Below are 19,031 nucleotides of genomic sequence, written 5' to 3' on the forward strand. Positions count from 1 at the left end.
TAGCCTAATTTTATGATAATAGTTTCTAAATGCAGTTCTAAAATTGTATTTGAAAGCAACTTATAACTTTAATACCTATAAATAAATCATGATGAATTAAAAGTCAAAGTTCACGTGATATTACTATTGTCAAATTTCTGTGCAGTTAAATATATTCCGGACATACACGTACCAGAAATTGTTTTCTATTTAATGAAGATTTGTTATCTTCTCTTTAAACTTTATATTTTATTCAGATTGAAATTATTTTACATATTTACATCATGTTTTTACTTACCAAATTGTATGCTTTAAATAAATCTTCAAAATTATATGACATTTAATTTGTACATGCTATGTTGAGTGAAAGTAATATACCAGCCTAGCATTTCTTCTTTTATACATCCTGTAAGTCCGACTCAGAAATAAGAACTGAACATTAATTTTATGGGTTTTTTTCTACTCGATAGGTACTATGGATATAGAGGAGAGAAATCGCCAAATGAAAATTAACAAATACAAACAGGTAGCCGGATCAGATACCAGACTGGAACAAGATTACCATTCGAAGGCAAGACATTTTTCTTTTTAAAAGTTGTAAAATAATCAATCATATGAAACAGATTCTTTCAAACTACTAAATGCAGATTAGTCAGACACAAACATATAATGCCATGGCCCCATGATATTATTAAGTGCTAAAATTTATGTGTTTGTATACAGCTGTTAGCAATAGAATTTGCCTTACTTAAAAAAAAATTATAAAATACAAAAGATTAAACATCTGAAGGACAAATCTTTCAGAATTTTTCATTTTGTAAAATCTATAGCCCCTCAAAAATGTTTAAGAACTTAAATGATCTTATGGTTTTCTTTCATATAGATTTTTTCCCATTTTATAGTATTTTAATTGAATCTAGTTTATTACTGAATTATTGGATCAAAATACAAATGGTGCCTGGCTTATAATGGATCAACTTACAAGTTTCTGACTTTAGGATAGTGTGAAAGCAATACACATTCAGTAGAAGCCATATATCAAGTACTCATACAACCATTCTGTTTTTCACTTTCAGTATTCAATAAATGGCATGAGCTGTTCAATACTTTATTATAAAATAGGCTTTCAGTTAGATGATTGTTGCCCAACTGTAGGCAAATGTCAAGTGTTCTAAACATGTTTGAGGTGGGCTAGGCTAAGCTGTGATGTTCGGAAGATGTATTGAATGCATTTTCAACTTACAATGGGTTCATTGGGACATAACCCCATCATGAAGCAAACAGCATCTGTATATATTCATGAAGCGCTGTTAGAGGTTAAAAAGTCTTTTAGTATGAATCTTTTTTTAACTACTTTTTGAGAATAAGTTGAAGTATGAGGTCTACCAAGGGAGGAAATAAGGTATTAATTGGTTGGGTTTTTTTGTTTGTTTGTTTGTTTGTTTTGAGATGGAGTCTCACTCTGTTGCCCAGACTGGAGTACAGTGGTGTGGTGGTGCAATCTCGGCTCACTGCAACCTCCACCTCCTGGGTTCAAGCGATTCTCCTGCCTCAGCATCCCAAGTACCTGGGACTACAGGCATGCACCACAATGCCTAACTAATTTTTGTATTTTTAGTAAAGACGAGGTTTCACTGTGTTGGCCAGGCTGGTCTCGAACTTCTGACCTTGTGCCTGCCTCAGCCCAAAGTGCTGGGATTACAAGCGTGAGCCACTGCACCTGGCCTATTTCACTTTTCTTGTACTCCATTACCTTTTTATATTCAAGACATTTTTAGTTTCTTGATATTATTCATGGTCAAAGTCATGAAAATACTTTGTTCTGATATAGCTATTGAAGATTTAATAAAAGACTTAAAATAGTAAACTTTACTCATAACATGTAGCTGTTGTATGCTCTATGACTTAGTAATTGAATCATTATAGTTGTAATATTTGTGGTCTCTGTGTAATAGAGAAAAGCAATTTGGATTTTTTAAAACTTAGGCCTGTTTTATCCTTATAAAATCTTCAGTTTCTATTACATTACATCCCTTCATAACCTCAAGTACTAATTAAGTAAAGCATGAGTGGCTATGTTGGGTATACATATGTAGCAGGTATGTACATATGTACCAGTTTCTAGCTTCTTCAATAAGACAACATAGAGAAAGCAGAGATTCTTAACATCAGCATCTACTTCTAAATTACTAGTCTCTTCCCCAGATTACATTATTACCAACATGGTGCATACAAAATTATTTATCACAGAATTCTGATATACTGGAAATGTCACAGGACTAAAGCTAGATGAAAGTAAATTTAAGACAAATTAAAATAGCCTTGGCTTTACTCAATAGGTTCTAAATTTCCAAAATTTTTTCACTAAGATGAAAATATGAATAACTTCAAACGGGCACAGTGAATTGTATAGAAAATAGTTCTATAATGCTATAATATTTTAGATACATTCCTAACTATTTGAGTTGGATATCAGAAATGATATCTGTGTTTTTCGTTTGTTTGTTTTGTATTTTTGCCTAGAACTAAATAGACACACCTGACCCTTTGTGGTTTTTTTATGCTGTAGTCTCTCATCTGTTCACCTTATATAATCCAGAGGCCAAAGCATAAAGTCCTGATAAAATAAGATATTAAATTTTTTGTAAATATGTCTTCAGATAACACAAATTTGTTTGTTGGTTTATATTTTACTATACTTCAGGAAGGAATGTAGATGATTTATAAAAATACTTATAATAGTCTCAATAATATTGTCAATGAAGAAAAGATGAAGAGAAAATAAAGTCAGCTTACAACAAGGTAACTCCAGAAGTAAAGTCTGTGAAAAAAAAAAAAAAGCATAGTGTAAGATCCTACATACCCGCTACATGTGGACTATATGTCTACCCTGAGCTTCCTAACAAGCAGCAAAGACAGAAAGGGAAACTTGATCAGTTATATGATTTATATTGTTCATACAATAAAGACAAATGTCTTAGAAGCAATAGCCGTGATTCTTGTTATAGAAACCTGACAGAAATTTGTTAAAGAAGGATGGACCAAAGGAATACTATAGGTATAGCTGGGATTTCTTTTTAAATTTTGGTTTTACTTCGATTCATGAATAAATGAATGCCTTAAGCTTCAAAGTTTTATAACTTTGACAGCAATCATTTTAAGTTGGGAAAAAATAAATACTGGTAAAAATTAATTGTACTAAGCATTATAATTTCCTAGATATTCTCTAAGGCAGTAGATCAGCAGCAGCAGCATCACTTGGAGACTTTTAGAAATGCAATTGTCTGGGGCCCTTTCAGACCAATGGAATAAAAACTCTGGAGTTGGGGTCCCTGTGGTGTTTGTTTGTGTGTTTGTTTGTTTGTTTGTTTGTTTTTGAGACAGAGTCTCGCTCTGTCACCCAGACTGGAGTGCAGTGGCACCATCTCAGCTCAACCTCTCCACCTCTGCCTCCCGTGTTCAAGTGATTCTCTCAACCTCTGCCTCCCGGGTTCAAGTGATTCTCCTGCCTCAGCCTCCCGAGTAGCTGGGACTACAGGCATGCGCCACCATGCCTGGCTAATTTTTTGTACTTTTTTAGTAGAGATGGGGTTTCACCATGTTAGCCAGGATTGTCTCAATCTCCTAACCTCATAATCTGCCCACCTTGGCCTCCCCAAGTGCTGGGATTACAGGCATGAACCCCCGTGCCCGGCCGGATCCCTGTGTTTTAACAAGTCTATCAGATGATTCTGATGTAGACTAAAGTCTGAGAATTACTGCTCTAAGGTGAAGAACTATTGTAAAATTATCCTTTAGATAACTGAGTTGACTTGCTCAATTAGGGTTTCAACTAGAAGCCAGAGGTGAATGATGTCTTCAAAAAAATGGAGACATTTTGAGAATAAATGATCTGACATCTTTATAAGGCCTCTAATAATGTCTGACAAATCCTACTGAATGTAGGATACTTATCACTCTGTTTTCTATTGCCAGGATTATGCAGGCAGCTTACCTCAAAATAAAATCAAGTCTCTTAAGTACAACTTTTTGAGAGGATCCAAAATACAACACTATTTTGTACCACAACAAAGTACTTCTTGATGTGGAACTATCTTTGCTGGATCACCTATCTCCCCAGCATGTGGGGTTCATCTTCCTCTGATATAGGTCAAAGAGAAAGTTACAGAGGAATCTTTTTCAGACATATATAAGTTATATTAATTTTCAATTAATTCCTTAGATTAAAATTTTCAACTTCATTTCTCTCTTTTATGATGAGGGCTATTTAGCTTATATTTACATTTCTTACTTTGTATTTTGATAACAAATGCAAATTATAGAGCCTCCGATTGAGCTATGTGTTTTAACATTAGATCTAGTTGCTGAAGAAAATCATTTAACAAATAAGGGAACTAAGATATAGCAAGGTTATGCAATCTATCCAGGTTCACATAGCCACTAAGTCATGGAAAGTATTACTTGTAGCTAATTTAGTTTTTCAAATTTGACGTAGCTGTGATGAAATCCAAAGCCTCAGACATATAAAGCATCTGCTCTCTCCTAAGCTGTATTCCTGAAATTGCAGTGACACCATTGTGAAGCCCTGTGTGGAATCTAATTGTTAGCCTAGGTTTTAAAAAAACAAAAACAAAAAACCAATACCGTTCACATTCTAAATGGCATTGCTCTCTGAATTTCTCAAGACTTCTGCATTGATAGTTTTAAATAATTCCTACTAAATTTAAAGAAATCTTCTTAGTAACTCACTTTGAAAGCATCTATAGAGCAATGCCTATTAAGCAACTGTCTTTCTAAGAATATTTTCAGTGTACTAGAAATCTTGAAAGAAGAGAGTCTATTTTTAATAAGAGCAGCAAAGGCATATACAGACATGATTTCTAGTTAATCAGTGGATGATTTCTCAGGGAGTTTCCCTCAAAATAGAATTTATTATACTCAATGTACTCTTGCATGCCTCTTGTACTCTTTTTATCCCAGCTTGAATGTGTTTCATCTATTCTTGGCAACAATTTAAGGATCAACATATTCTTTCTATAAAATCAACTTTCCTTTTTATTTTCTCAGAAAAATGTGATTTATTAAGTTTAACAGTGTAAATTATGGTTCACCACAGGTCAGCTACCCTTCTGTGAGTTATATAATGATAAATTGGCATAATTATTAATACTTAAAAGTCCAATAATGTATTTATACTTTGAAATTAATATGGATGATTTGATAATGCTTATTTAAACATATGAGCTTTAGTTTTTAAATTCGCTATATTTCATATTTTTAAATGTTCCCAAAAGCAATATTGCTATGAAGATACTCTTTGAAATAGTGGCCCCATAGCATTTCAACAAATAAGGCTCATGCAACAAATAATGTTTATTGGTACAGTATTTATTGGAACTCAAAGCTTATTTCTCTGGAAAAACAATGCTCTTTTTTAAGGAGTATGTTGTGGCAATACTTCAACAAAATTATCACAAAAATGTCTTACTCCTATTATAGCAGTTATGTCATAATTTTCCATTCTCTTATTTGTCTCCCTAGAATTAAAAAGCAGTGTAATCCATGAGTTGCCCAGATCTCTTCAAATGGAGGCCAGAAGCCTATGATAATCTATTTAACCCATAATAGAATACATTGGGTAGAACAGAGGACAATGTAGTAAAAGAAAGGAAAAGAAAATTTGTCTACATTTATTGTGCATGCCTGACCCTAGGCACTTTTCACCTACATCCTGTCACTTTTTTCCCAGGCTTCTAGTCTTTTAGACACCCATTCACAGATCTCAAAGATGTATTGGGGAAAGCAGTTTGATTAAACTAGTTTACATTAAAATATGAATGACAATACAGAGCTTCATTTTTAAAACAGCCCTTATAAATACAAAATAAACTGAAATTGGTGGACTTATAGGCAGTATTAATAGAAAATATTTCAGATAGTTGAAGTATGTTTGGACAAGTAAAATACCACTGTTATCTAAACTGTTTATTTAATTTGATTAGCGCTTATGCTCTTCTCAACACTGAGAAGACACATTCAGTGCTAACCTTAAGTATTTTACATTGACATTCAAGGCACAGGCAATGAGGGGAGAAAAGTTGAGGCTTGTTAGAAGTGGTCATGTATGAGCTCTTTAAAAATTTAATGTAAGTCAGGAATACTTTTAAGTCTCAAATATCATCAGAATGTGGCAGCAGTGGGTGAGTGGTGTGTTAGAAAGGGCACAGCTTGGAGTCAAGTGGACTCTGCCTAGGTGGCTTGGGGTTAGTTTAACCTCACAGCTTTTTTAATGTATTAAGCAAGACTTTGGTATCTATTTTATAGGGTAGTGATGAGGATTAAATGAAATGATGTATATAAGTTGTTTAGCACCTAGTAAATGCTCAATAAATAATGCAGCTAATATTAGTTATTATTTTATAGTAACAACAGCAAATATAATCATAGACAACAGATATGAATCTGACAAGACCAAAAAGAAATGATAAAGAAATGACTAAGATAAGGAAAATGATATCATTGAATGTTCAGATATCATTGAGTGTTCCATTTACTCTCAAATAAGGAGATTCAAGCCGCAGAAATCTAAAAGGAAAAATGAAATTTAGAGGAAAAGAATTTATGAATCTTAAGGGGATATGAAGTTTTTTTAATTAAAAGAGACTGGAACATAATGTGTGATGAAAAATTACAAACCAAATTACTGAAATTAAGAAATTATGCTATCATGGTTGACATTAAAGGTGACTGGTTCTTGATGAAGTGATTCATAGACATGCATATGGGTATGGGTGTTTTCAAAGAAATGCTTATTAATAGTGATGACATAAATGGACCTGAAAACTAAGACCAAGTTTTTAAAAGGCAAATTTTAAAATGTAGATTAGATAGCCTTATACATATTATCAAGAAGAAACATGACAATACATGAATTTAGATATAATGTAGACATGAAGAAATAAGAGTTATGTTTTAATTTTATAGCAGTGATAGAAATAAAATACTTGGGGAAAAGTATTTTTCTTAGGGAGAAAAATTGAGTTGCTGTTAGTATGTAACTCAGCCCAGTGACAAAATGAGGTAGATAGAGCCAGGCCTTGTGCCTGCTACAGGAAGAGCTGCTGCAGCATCAGTTCTCAAGCTACCAAGAGAACCTAGTATTCATGTAAAACAGACATCATTGTGCAGGTATAAGATGGACTCCTCTGATAAATAGAACAGAAGGATTCTAATAGGCATGATCTCATGGAAGCAGTCTCTATTCTACAAGGTCCTCAGGGAGTACAATAAGATGTTTTAAATAGAAAGTAATGAATGAAGCATTCTTCCTTGGAATAAGCAATCTACTGTTTCATGAACAGAAGTTGGATTCAGATTTTCAAAAAAAAAACCCTGCTAGGCATAGTCTAACCAGATATCCAGCAGAATAGTTTTCTATTTTTGGATTAGAATTAAGATCACTTACTCATGATTTTCAACTCAAGCCAAGTCAAGTAATCTTATCTTGTACTGATGAAGATGTCAGAGACTATGCCAGTGGCTATACCTGGATTTCTTCAATGAAACACATCACTTCTGTAAACTCTTATTTTACTTTTTCATATTTTCCTATAATTTTATTTATTTCTTCATGCCTCAGCAAGCAAGTAACTTCAGGTTCTGTAGCAGAATCCCAAGAAAAATATCTGGAAATCAGTGAACTGCTGATATGGGAGCATAAGAGAAAAAAGGACAGCCTACATTACTTGGAAGTATTCTTAAATGCCAGACTAGCCTACGAAACTATGAGAGTATGCTGAGCCCTTGATGATACTGCCACCTGCTATACTCTCCACCTCTCCACCAGCTGAGGATACATTTAACCAAGTATTGTACCCCTTTGATTGCTTCTTGGCCCCAAACCAGGCCACAGTCTTCTAAGCTGTCCAAGTTGCTTGTCCAAGCCAGCCATCCTCCAGGATTTTAATTAATCATTTGATGTGTATGTTTTATTTTTACATCACCCTGTGGTGCTTCCTTTACCAAGTATATTTATGAAGATACATAAACTTAGATTTTGAAATCTAGGTTATTAAACTAGCAAATAAGAGCAGCATTATATAATATAGCTGTAGAAGTGCACGAGGATGCTAATAGTAATCTTATCAAGGCCTGATTAAAGGCTTCAGTCACACTTACAAAATCACCAAATGGTTATATAGCCTAATTAAAAGAGTCATAGTTCAAAATGAAAAAGGATAACATTACATTTTTAAAATCATTTATGTCCTATTTTCCCCCTTCTATGTTTTTTTTAAATTCATGCTTGCAAGGATAGGTTTCTCATTTGTGTGATATTAAACATCCATCAAACTAGCATTTAAAAGTAACTAAAAATTTCTGTATGTGTTTATTTAATTTCTTCCATTATGAGATAAGTAAAAGAAGGAGTGATGTCAAGAGAGAAGGAGCCGTTGGAAGTATAATTTCTTACAATTGGTACACAATATTGTTAATTATTATTACTATTGCAACCACATTTATGACAGAAATTCTGAAGTCTTGTTTACAGTAATAGAGATATATGGACAGTTTGTTAATCACTCTTCAATATATTTTTAGTGATTAGGGTTAAATAAAGACTACAGAGTAGTATTAAAAGTGTAGACTCCATAACCAAACTGTTTAGATTAAAATCCTGCCTCTTCTACTATCTGTATGACCTTGGGCAAGTTACTTAACATCCTTGTGCCTCAGTTTCTTATTCTATAAGGTGTGTTAATAATACCTACCTCAGAGGATTGTTTTCTTTTATCTTTTTTTTTTTTAAAAAACAGAGTCTCGCTCTGTCACCCAGGCTGGAGTGCAGGGGCGTGATCTTGGGTCACTGCAACGTCTGCCTGCCGGGTTTAAGTGATTCTCCTACCTCATCCTCCTGAGTAACTGGGATTACAGGCATGTGCCACCACACCCAGCTAATTTTTTTGTATTTTTAGTAGAGACAGGGTTTCACCACGTTGGCCAGGCTGGTTTTGAACTCCTGATCTCAAGTGATCCGCCCGCCTCGGCCTCTCAAAGTGCTAGGATTACAGGCATGAGCCACCACGCCCAGCCAGATTGTTTTCAAGATTGTCTACATATAAAGATAAAACTCTTAGAGCAGAGCTTGATATGTAATAGCAATCAGTAAGCGTTAGCTGTGATATGATAATGATGGTTGTGGAGGTGGTGGTGGTGGTGGTGGTGGTGATGATGATGATGATAGGAAAGAAGGATAAAAGGAAGAATCACTGTTTCCAACAGCTAACTTCCTCTTACCAAAGCCCTTGGGGGTTCAGGTGTATATTTGTTGTCATCAGGAATCTTGTAGAGATAGATAAGTATATCTTTAAGGTAATCTTAAAAACAGGTGGGGAGAAAAGGATGAAAAGTTAAAAAAAAAATGGTACTTTTAAAAGCCTAAAATTGATTTGTCTTTTTTGCCAATCTATCCAAATTTTTGTCTACCCCAAATTCTTATCGTATAGTTTATATTCCCTAGCAAGCTGATTGTATTTAAATTTTAAACTAAATATCTATCTATTGGTATAGATATACCTGTAGGCAGATATTAAATTATATTGTATTTACACATAATTTATACATCTGTGTTTACACATACATTTACTCGTACCCTAAAGCTCTGAACCAGAGAATTTGTGACCTCTATGATTTAGCTGATAGAAGCAACAACTATTCACTTATTCCTTGCCTCATTGGAAGAAATTCTCATTTATTTCTTGTCTCTCCTGTTACATAAAAGATCTACAGTTAAAAACTTGGTTGTGGCCAGGCATGGTGGCTCACACCTGTAATCCCAACACTTTGGGAGGCCGAGGCAGGTGGATCACCTGAGGTCAGGAGTTTGAGACCAGCCTGGCCAACATGGTGAAACCCCATCTCTACTAAAAATACCAAAAATTACCTGGGTATGGTGGCCGTGCCTGTAATCCCAGCTACTTAGACGGCTGAGGCAGGAGAATCGCTTGCACCTGGGAGGCAGAGGTTGCAGTGAGCCGAGATCGCTGTACTCCAAAAACTAGGCAACAAGAGTGAGACTCCATCTCAAAAACAAAAGAAAGAAAAAAACCAGAAAAACAAAAACAAAAAAAAAAAACTTGATGGTAACTAATTTTAATGAAATTTTAGATATTTTATATTTTTATTTGTGATAAATCTTTGATTTTAAAAGTTTCTAGTTTATATTTCTTTTTCCTTAACATCCCATATTAATTGATTAGGGCTGCTATAACAAAATACTGTAGAAGGGGTGACTTAAAGAACAGAAATGTATTTTCCCAGTTTTGGTGGCTAGAACTTTCAGGCGTTGGCTAGGCTGGCTCCTTCTGAGGCCTTTCCATGGCTTTCAGATGGCTGCCTTCTTGCTGTGTCTTCACTTTGTGTGTGTCTGTGTCCTAATCTCTTCTTATAAGGACATCAGTCATATTGGATTAGGAATTACCTATGTGACCTCATTTACCTTAATTACCTCTTGAAAAGTCCTAGCTTCAAGTACAGTCACATTCTGAGGTACTGAAGACTAGGACTCCAGCATAGGAATTTGGGAGGAACACAATTCAGTCTATAACACATCTCTACAAAGTAGCTAATGATTTTTTAAATTAAAACTTTACTGCATTATGAAAGCATATTTGATTATAATGTGAATAGGGATTTTTAGGCAACTAACTGTAGGTGTTTTGCTTTGAACTTTTTATTTTTCTGATTTTATTACTTTTCTCTATTTCTTCCTATTTTTACAACTGCCTTCTCAAATCCTAAGAGATAAAATATTTTGGTTTTGCAAATACATCTTAAAAACTTGCTGTCTTAGCCATGAAAAACCGCATTTAAATATGACTCACGTAGCCATAATTTTATGCTGATATTCAAGCATGGGTTCCTTTCTTTTATATGTATTTGTGAATTGCTACCTTTTACCATATATTCACATTTAAGCCAGGAAATATAAAAAGACTATTTTAAATTATGAATAAGTCATCCAGTATTGCAGTATTATGTAAAAAAAAAAAAAAGTCATTTAAGATGAAAACAGCAACTTGTATATTATAGAATACTGTAGAATTATAGCAGAAATTTTAATTTGTCCCTTTTTAGTAACATAAAGTTTCTAAATACTGACAAAAGAAAGAATTGTAGATAAGTTGCATGCAGCTACTTGCAGGTCAGTCTGTGGAGAATAGCTGCCATTGCCAAGAATGCAGTACCCTCCTATAATCACTTAAGAATATAAAGGAGAAGCGTTTCCTTTTACCTTCAGCAAAATAAAAAATAATAATAATAGCTGTATGACTTCATCTTTGCTTTCATCAAGCCTCCAGAGTTGCTAGCTTGTTAACAGCTAGAATATTCTACAGGGAATGAATTATAGTAGACCACAGAAGGGAAAGAGGTCTCGCTTTATAAAATCAGGGAGGATATGGGAAAAGAAGGAAAAAAAAGTGGCCAAATAGAGCAGATACATTCTTTCCAATCAAATTTCATATAACTGAAAGGATTAAGCATGGAGATATATGTGTATATATATATGCACACACATATACGTATACATATATGAAGTAAAAGAATATGGAAAAGAACAGATAGGTGAAAACATATATACCTTCTGAACCATCCATGGCATTACCACATAAAATACATATATTCTGTTTTATATGTGGATTATTTATGTCTTTTATATTAAACTATACACTTCTTGAGAAAGGTGATGATATTATTCATCTTTGTAGTCTCTCAGTAGCATGTACTTTGCCTTGGCCACAATAAGCACTCAATGGGATTAATTTTAGTGAATGAACATGGACGTGGATGCTGAGAGAAAACTAAAATGGTAGGATAGGATAGTTTGAAAAAAGTTCTAGAGCAGGTGAATTTTAAGCATTTTGTATCAATATAAGAACAAAATATGATTTTTAAAAGAAGATATAGGTGAATTATTGCATAATAGTCAAAAGCATGTTTCCTAATGGGCATACAATTATTGATTTCCATCTAGAGATAATCATAGTGGGAAGAATACTGAGAAAGAATGGGAAGATTGGGCTTTTAATTTTGGTTATGTCATTCATGTAATAAGACTTTGGATAAGTTGCCCAATAGTTCTTCACAACTCAACTTTTTTCTGTCTACAAATTGAAGGAACCTTATAAGCTATAAAGTGTTAAACAAATATGTGGTACTTTGGAGGCAGCATTGAAAAGACCATTATGAATTAACATTTGGGTTTTAATCAGTCTCATCATTAATTAAGTAAATTATTTAATCTCAGAGTCTAGTCTTAAAATTAGATTTGAAATATATTTTCTGTATTTTGTTTCTTTCAATTCTATGTTTCATTTATTGATTGAGTACTCTCTGATCAGTGTAAGGCTCTCTACTAGACATGTTCTCACAAATGCCTGAATCTATATAATTTTTAATGAACTTGTGGCATAATAACTATGATTTAGAGAATAAATTTATATGTGTAATGTTTCACATATTTCACATGAAGTAATTGATAATTAAGTTTGAATTGACACTTGTGTAGAAACCTTTAGTCAATAAAGTCAGTCATCCAGGGTAACGTGGAAACATTCACATCTATAACTTCAATTTAGTTCAACTATTTATAATACAAATGTATCTACAATTTTGTTATGTAATGGCTTTGTTCATCAGCACAAAATTCAGTTGTAATTTTCTTTAGTTGGAAGGATTACAGATATCATTTATTAGCAAAACAAATATATTGTTTTATTAAACATTTGGAAATTTGATTACTTCTATTGCATCAGTTTTGAAGATTGTAAAATAATACTCCAGTCTGGAAGTAATATAGCTAACCTTGAAATATATTTCATATGAAGGAAGGGACTTTGGTGATAACTTCAGAGAATGGAAACATCTCTATAGCACTAGGCGTAGCAAATGGGAGTGTCCATTAATCATAGTTATTTTTTAGTATTTATTATAACATGGGAGGTAGGAGTAATAAAAAACAACTTACAGTTGAACTCCATTCTGATGGATAAATCAAAACTTACTACCTCAATATAACTTCCTGAGTAACAAAGAAATGGCTGTGATTTTATGATTGACCATTTTCAGATCATTTTTATGACTGAGAATGCTTACAAACAAGGCCAGCAGTCTCCAGGTCCAGTCACATAAGAACATGTTACTTCTTAAGCCCTTTTCGATTTTCTGCCAAAAAAAAATCACCTAAATTTTAAATGAGTTTAAAGGGGTTATTTCAATAGAACATAAAACGTGTTTTTATTCAATAGAACACAAAACATGTTTTTCTTCGAGTTAGTTTATATGATATTGTTGTTAAAGTTTTACTTTATTAAAATCCATCCAATTATACTTACAAGCAATGTTATTTTAATGCTGTTTTGTATTCTGATTATTTAGGTCATTTTAGACAGATTTTTCAAAATTTCAAAAAGGGCTGAAAATCTTTATTTTAAGCATATCCCTAAAGTTGAAAGCAATATGAATATTTTAAAAAGAAATAAGTTCTAAACTTGCTTGCCCAGTGTCCCATTAAAATGAATACAAATTATCACTTTTAATTAAAAGTAAAAACAAATTTGATAATAAAAGTGAAAAAGAAAAGTTTAATGAAAAGAAATAGACCTTATAATAACAAGTTGTATAATCTTAGTCATATTTCTCAATTTTCTCATCTGTGAAATGAAGAAGATATATTACACTCTCTCTGAGGTCTCTTTTAGCTTTGAAGCTAAATATGGTGAATTTGTGAATGACTCAGTGATGAGTAAATAACCAAATGTGTGGTTCAGCACCAGGTAACTTTCCTGGGCTGTTCTCTTGAACAACAACAACAACAACAACAACAACAACAAAATGGTTATATGAGTCTTCTTGCCCTCTCTGTTTTTTAAGACATGTGAATTTTTTTTTTTTTTTTTGCAATTTTAGTGGTCATTGATTATCTTTCTCTTACCTGCAAGTCAAAACTTCATACCTGGGGTGTTGCTGAAGCTCATCAGCTGTAATTCTGGATTCTGGTTCTGCAACATTAAAGAAGAGAAAATGCCAGAGAAATAACCATGTGACTCACAATAAAATGAAGGAAATAGTGAGTAAAGAAGGAATAAAGGAAGGAAGGGAAAGGGGATAAAGAGAGGGGAAAAAAGAAAAGGAGAAGAGAATTAAAGGAAGGAAAGAGGGAAAGAATGGAGGAAGGCAGGCTAGCATATCCTTTCAATCCAAGAGTTCACTATCAAATTAGAGAAAGGCATGTACATAAGTAATGATGGTACAAAATAGGCTGTGCTGAGTGATGTAATTTTTAAAAATACACATACAAAGGAAGAATAGCAAAAGAAATATTCATTTGGCTGGGAGAAATCTGGGAATAGAATAGAATAGAACACATGAAGTCAAGGACTTGTCAGGCTGAGGAGAGAGCTTAAACAAAGTTATGGCGTTACATGAGCACAAGCCATGTTTAAGAAACAGCTAATAGTTCTTTAGTGTGGAAATATACAACAAATGGGGAGGATATGTATTAGGAGAAAAGAATGAAAAAGTTGACTGGGACAAGACTGTGGAGAACTTTGAATCTCTCAGTTAAAAATATAGAATGTTCTACTACATTTTAAATTTTATGGTTATATTCTTCTAAATTTTTTTATATTATTTTAAATACCCATATTATTTTAATGTCTATATCTTATGTGTTAATATCTATATATCTGTATTATTTTAATATTTTAATATCTATGTTACTTATGTTCTATATTATTTTTCTATATCTTATACAACCCATACAGAATTATGGGTTTGGAAGATTTTTGAGGAAGTTGCTGATATAAACAAATTTGTGCTTTTAGGAGGTAACTCTAATGATATACTTAAGATGCATTTAAAAAGAACATTACAGACAAGGAGTCCCATTAGGAGGTTATTGTAGTAGTCCAAGCAAGAGGTAATTGTTAGTTTTTGTTCCTTCTTTGACTGTTGACTCCATCCCAATAGGTCTTTCTGTAAGCCCAGTTGATGCTTCTCTGTCTTCTCACACAGGGAACAAGAGTAGTGGGCCTCTTCAGATTTCCAACAGAATGTAATTATATTTGCCCTATCCCTGAATTGGATAGATCAGAGCAATTCTCAGGCCCTTTCAGGTTTTTTAACATTATGTAGTTATTCAGGCTATTATTTAGCCTTGATTCTCTTCAACACAAATACTTTGAGTTACACTATTACTTTCTAAAGTACTAATAATTGAAAGGGAACCTTATTTCCTATCTCCAGCTCATATATTTTTGTTGTGTTTCTGCCTGCTTCAGATTCCCAGGGCATTGGTCCTACTGCTATGTTCTCATGTCTTATTTCTGTTGCAACTTTTGGGATGCTAGCTTGCCACGTGATATCTGTAATATCTATACCCTATATCCCAATCATTTAGATATTCTTTAAACATTCATAAAAATCATATAATCCATATAATGTTTAAAGAGGGTCACAAAGGGCCAAGTGCTAGGAATTTTTATGGCTAGTGACAGTTTCTTTATGACTTTTCTTAATTCTAGTTAGATCTTATGGGTTTCTGATTTGAGGGCTTGGAGAAGCATTTAGTCATAATAATAACATAAGGGCTTTCAACTGGGTGCATTGGTTTAGATTAGCACCAGGCATTTTGTTCTATCCTCTGGGGCTTGGATAGACATGAAATTGTATGTATGTGTCAGAATATTATTAATATATGTAAGGGTCTGAGAAAAACAGACTTTGAGAATACTTGTTGACTGAGGCAGATATTTCAGATGACACGAGTTTGAGCTATTACTGAATAATAAAGGGTTTACGAATAAATCTAAGACTAAAACTATTGAAAAAACTATTTATTTTATGTGGTTACATCTATATCAATACACAGCTAAGTGTTAATGTTATATTACATATTATCTGTAAAAGGTTAAAAATCTTAATCTTAAAAAGGTTAAAAATCTGTTTTATCAGGTGTGAAAAAGAAAACTATATATAAGATATTTGAAAGTTGTTTGTAAACCATAAATAGTAATTAAATTTTAATTATTATTAGTGTTATGGTGATACATTGTTATAGTCCTCAGTTTAACTTTCCGTAGTATCAAGTATAAACATAATTATAAAAACTAACTGACCGGTTGTGGTGGCTCGTGCCTATAATCCCAGCACTTTGGGAGGTCGAGGTGAGTGGATCACTTGAGGTCAGGAGTTCAAGACCAGCTTGGCCAACATGGTGAAACGCCGTCTCTACTAAAAATACAAAAACTAGCCGGGTGTGGTGGCGGGCACCTGTAATCCCAGCTACTCGGGAGGCTGAGGCAGGAGAATCGCTTGAACCCGGGAGGCAGAGGTTGCAGTGAGTTGAGATCACGCCACTGCACTCCAGCTAACTGAGCAAGACTCTGTCTCAAAAAAAAAAAAAAAAAAAAAAAAAAAAAAAACCTGACTCAAGTAGAACGGTTTCAGGAATGAATAAACCTGAATTTCCAAGGCAGGTTTGGTATTATCCTACTCTAAGTAAATAAACCAATCTAGTGTGAAAGGACAATGCCCTTTTATTTTTTGTTTGTTTTTTGTGAGACATGCAATTAGGAACCTATTTATAAAGTATTCATAGCCATTTTCATGTTTTTTTCAAGTCAAGGTAAAATTTTTGAGCTTATGGATTAATGATGGTGTATATTTAGTATCATAATCTACAGCTTCTTTTATTTCATCATGGACTATGCCTAATTAATTATCATGGTAAATATTTACTATGTGTCAAGACCTGTGATCTCATTTAAAATTCATATTGGTCCTATTAAGAAGGTATTGTCTCCACAATGTGAATCTAGAAGCAGACTTAAAGAAGAGACTTGCCTAAGATTGTGTAGCTCCTAGTAAATGGAAGAGCAATTACACACCCATATCATTCAGCTCTTAATCCCTTGTTCATTATGGTATACTGCCTCTTATCAAAATTAGATGACTATTATGATTTTCATCAATATTGTTGCTTAGGGAATATGTTTATACTATGAGGTCAGAAATTTTTTTCTGATACAGACCAGGAAGAGTTTGCATTCAGGAAAGTATATCAGTCATGTTTGCACTCAGCTGTTTATAACAAAACACCTGACAAAATTATATGAATAAACAAGGAATTTTACTTCACACAAGAAGTCCAAACAGCCTAGGGCTGGTACTGTTACTTAAGACCCAAGCACTCTGTCCCCATCATCACAGAATGCCTGCTGTAGCTGTAGGCTTGGGTTTGAACTCCAGTAAGAAAGGGAAAACAAAGTGAAAGACATATGGTCATACCAGCTATGTTAGCTCACTGTAATCAGAAACACAGTAGCTCTCCCTAAACTCCTCCCCTAGATTACTGCTTATATTTCAGAGATCACACTCATAAAAAATGATCACCTTACATACAAGGTAGAAAATGTAGTTGTTTTGTTTTGTTGTTATTAAAATCAGTGTGAATTCTTTTAATAAAGACCAAAGTGGGAGAGGGAATATTGAGTAGGCATTCAGCAGCAACTGCCACAAATAAATAGGTATTAAATATGCTAGTTACCAAAAGGAAAGACCAAGGACCCATTCATAACCCCCGATAGCTAAATATTTAGATAATATTTGTTTCCATTACATGACTAAGTAATATTTCTTGACTGATTAGAATGGAGGATACTGGGGAAGGAGGAAGCAAAGATAATTCACAACTTTTCTAGGTTTTAGTTGGATATTGAACCTATTGTGCAGGCAACATAAGAGGTACAGGGAGAGCTGGTTTAGGGTGAAAGAATAAATTTGGTTTGGGCTATACTGAATTTGTTGTGCCAACAAAAGAATGTACAGGAGATGTCTTGTCAGCATCTGGAAATACAGGTCTGAAGCTTGGGAGAGGTGAGAATAAGGATTTTATTAGTCATTACTTGGTAATTAAAATGGGTAGATGATGGATTATATCATCCTGGGGTAATATATTATAGTTAAAAGAAGGCTAAAGATGGGAACTTTGAGAAAATGTGATTTAAAATCAGGTTAGGGAAAACAAAGCTGGGAAAGGAGATTAAAAAGTAACACTCAGAGACATAGACTAGAAACCCTGAGTGGCATTATCTCAGAAGTCATTATGGGAAATTTTCAAGAAGAGAGGGGAAAGAAAAAGACTAAAAAGATACCACTGACTGGTAAATTAGGATGTTATTGGGGAATTTTGTTCTGGTGGGGTTTTGTTTGTTTGTTTGTTTGTTTGTTTTGAGAAGAGTTTTAGTACATGATAGAATGGCTTAAGAGTTGTTGATTCTCTTGAAGAACATGATAAATTCATTTGTTAAGGGCAAAAGCATAAGCTTTGCAGCTACCTGAGATCTCTAAACCTGGGGTTTCATTGCAGCACTGGCATTTCTATCTCTGAAAACTGAGAAATCAATAGAAGTAAATTAAGATTGTTTCTCAAGGAGAAGCTGATTACTAATAGACATTGAGTTCCCACAAAGCCAAGCCTTAGGGAAAGTCATAATTGACTACTGGCAGTAATACTTCCTCTGTAAATTCTCCAGGAAAAATTATTCACCTCATAAATTTCCTTCATATCAAGCAACAGCTGGTTCGTTTGTAAGTCTTGGCATACATGCTAATGGCTACCCTTTCTTTGACTGCAGCTTTTTACTTTAAGCTGTTCTTGCTATTTCATGTCTCAAAGACTTCTCTGCATGAGTCTGTTTCTAGATCTCTAGAATGGAGAAAATACCTTCTTCGCAGATCCAATGTGAACTTTAAACGAGATCATAGGTCTTGATACATAGTAAATATTTATTGTCCCTTACTCATTCTCTCCTCAGGAGTCTTAGTGAGCCCTGTAAACAAAGCCTGTATTCCTAAACCCCACAACCAGTGGTGTGCCCAACTGTCTGTTCAGTGACCACTTGGTAACTTGAAATCTGCCATAATGGGAGTATTTATATCATGGAAATCAGAAAACTCCATAAATTGGAATTTTTTTCCCCAGAAAGCTA

General features: G+C 33.7%; 1 protein-coding gene across 49 annotated transcripts in view; it reads left to right on the plus strand.

Moving 5' to 3' along the window:
* The window catches only part of RIMS2 (regulating synaptic membrane exocytosis 2), a 765,294-nt gene that overhangs the window by 571,385 nt on the left and 174,878 nt on the right, over positions 1-19,031 (plus strand). For 34 of the 49 annotated variants that reach the window (XM_073018262.1, XM_073018263.1, XM_073018267.1 and 31 more), the window contains one exon: positions 450-550. The exons of the other annotated variants lie outside the window; for them this stretch is intronic. In XM_073018262.1, coding sequence (XP_072874363.1) covers positions 450-550 — 101 coding nt within the window. The remainder of the gene's footprint in view (positions 1-449; positions 551-19,031) is intronic. 49 annotated transcript variants of the gene reach the window in all.

The sequence above is a fragment of the Chlorocebus sabaeus genome, chromosome 8 (assembly GCF_047675955.1).
Source record: "Chlorocebus sabaeus isolate Y175 chromosome 8, mChlSab1.0.hap1, whole genome shotgun sequence".
In the NCBI taxonomy this organism is placed as follows: domain Eukaryota; kingdom Metazoa; phylum Chordata; class Mammalia; order Primates; family Cercopithecidae; genus Chlorocebus; species Chlorocebus sabaeus.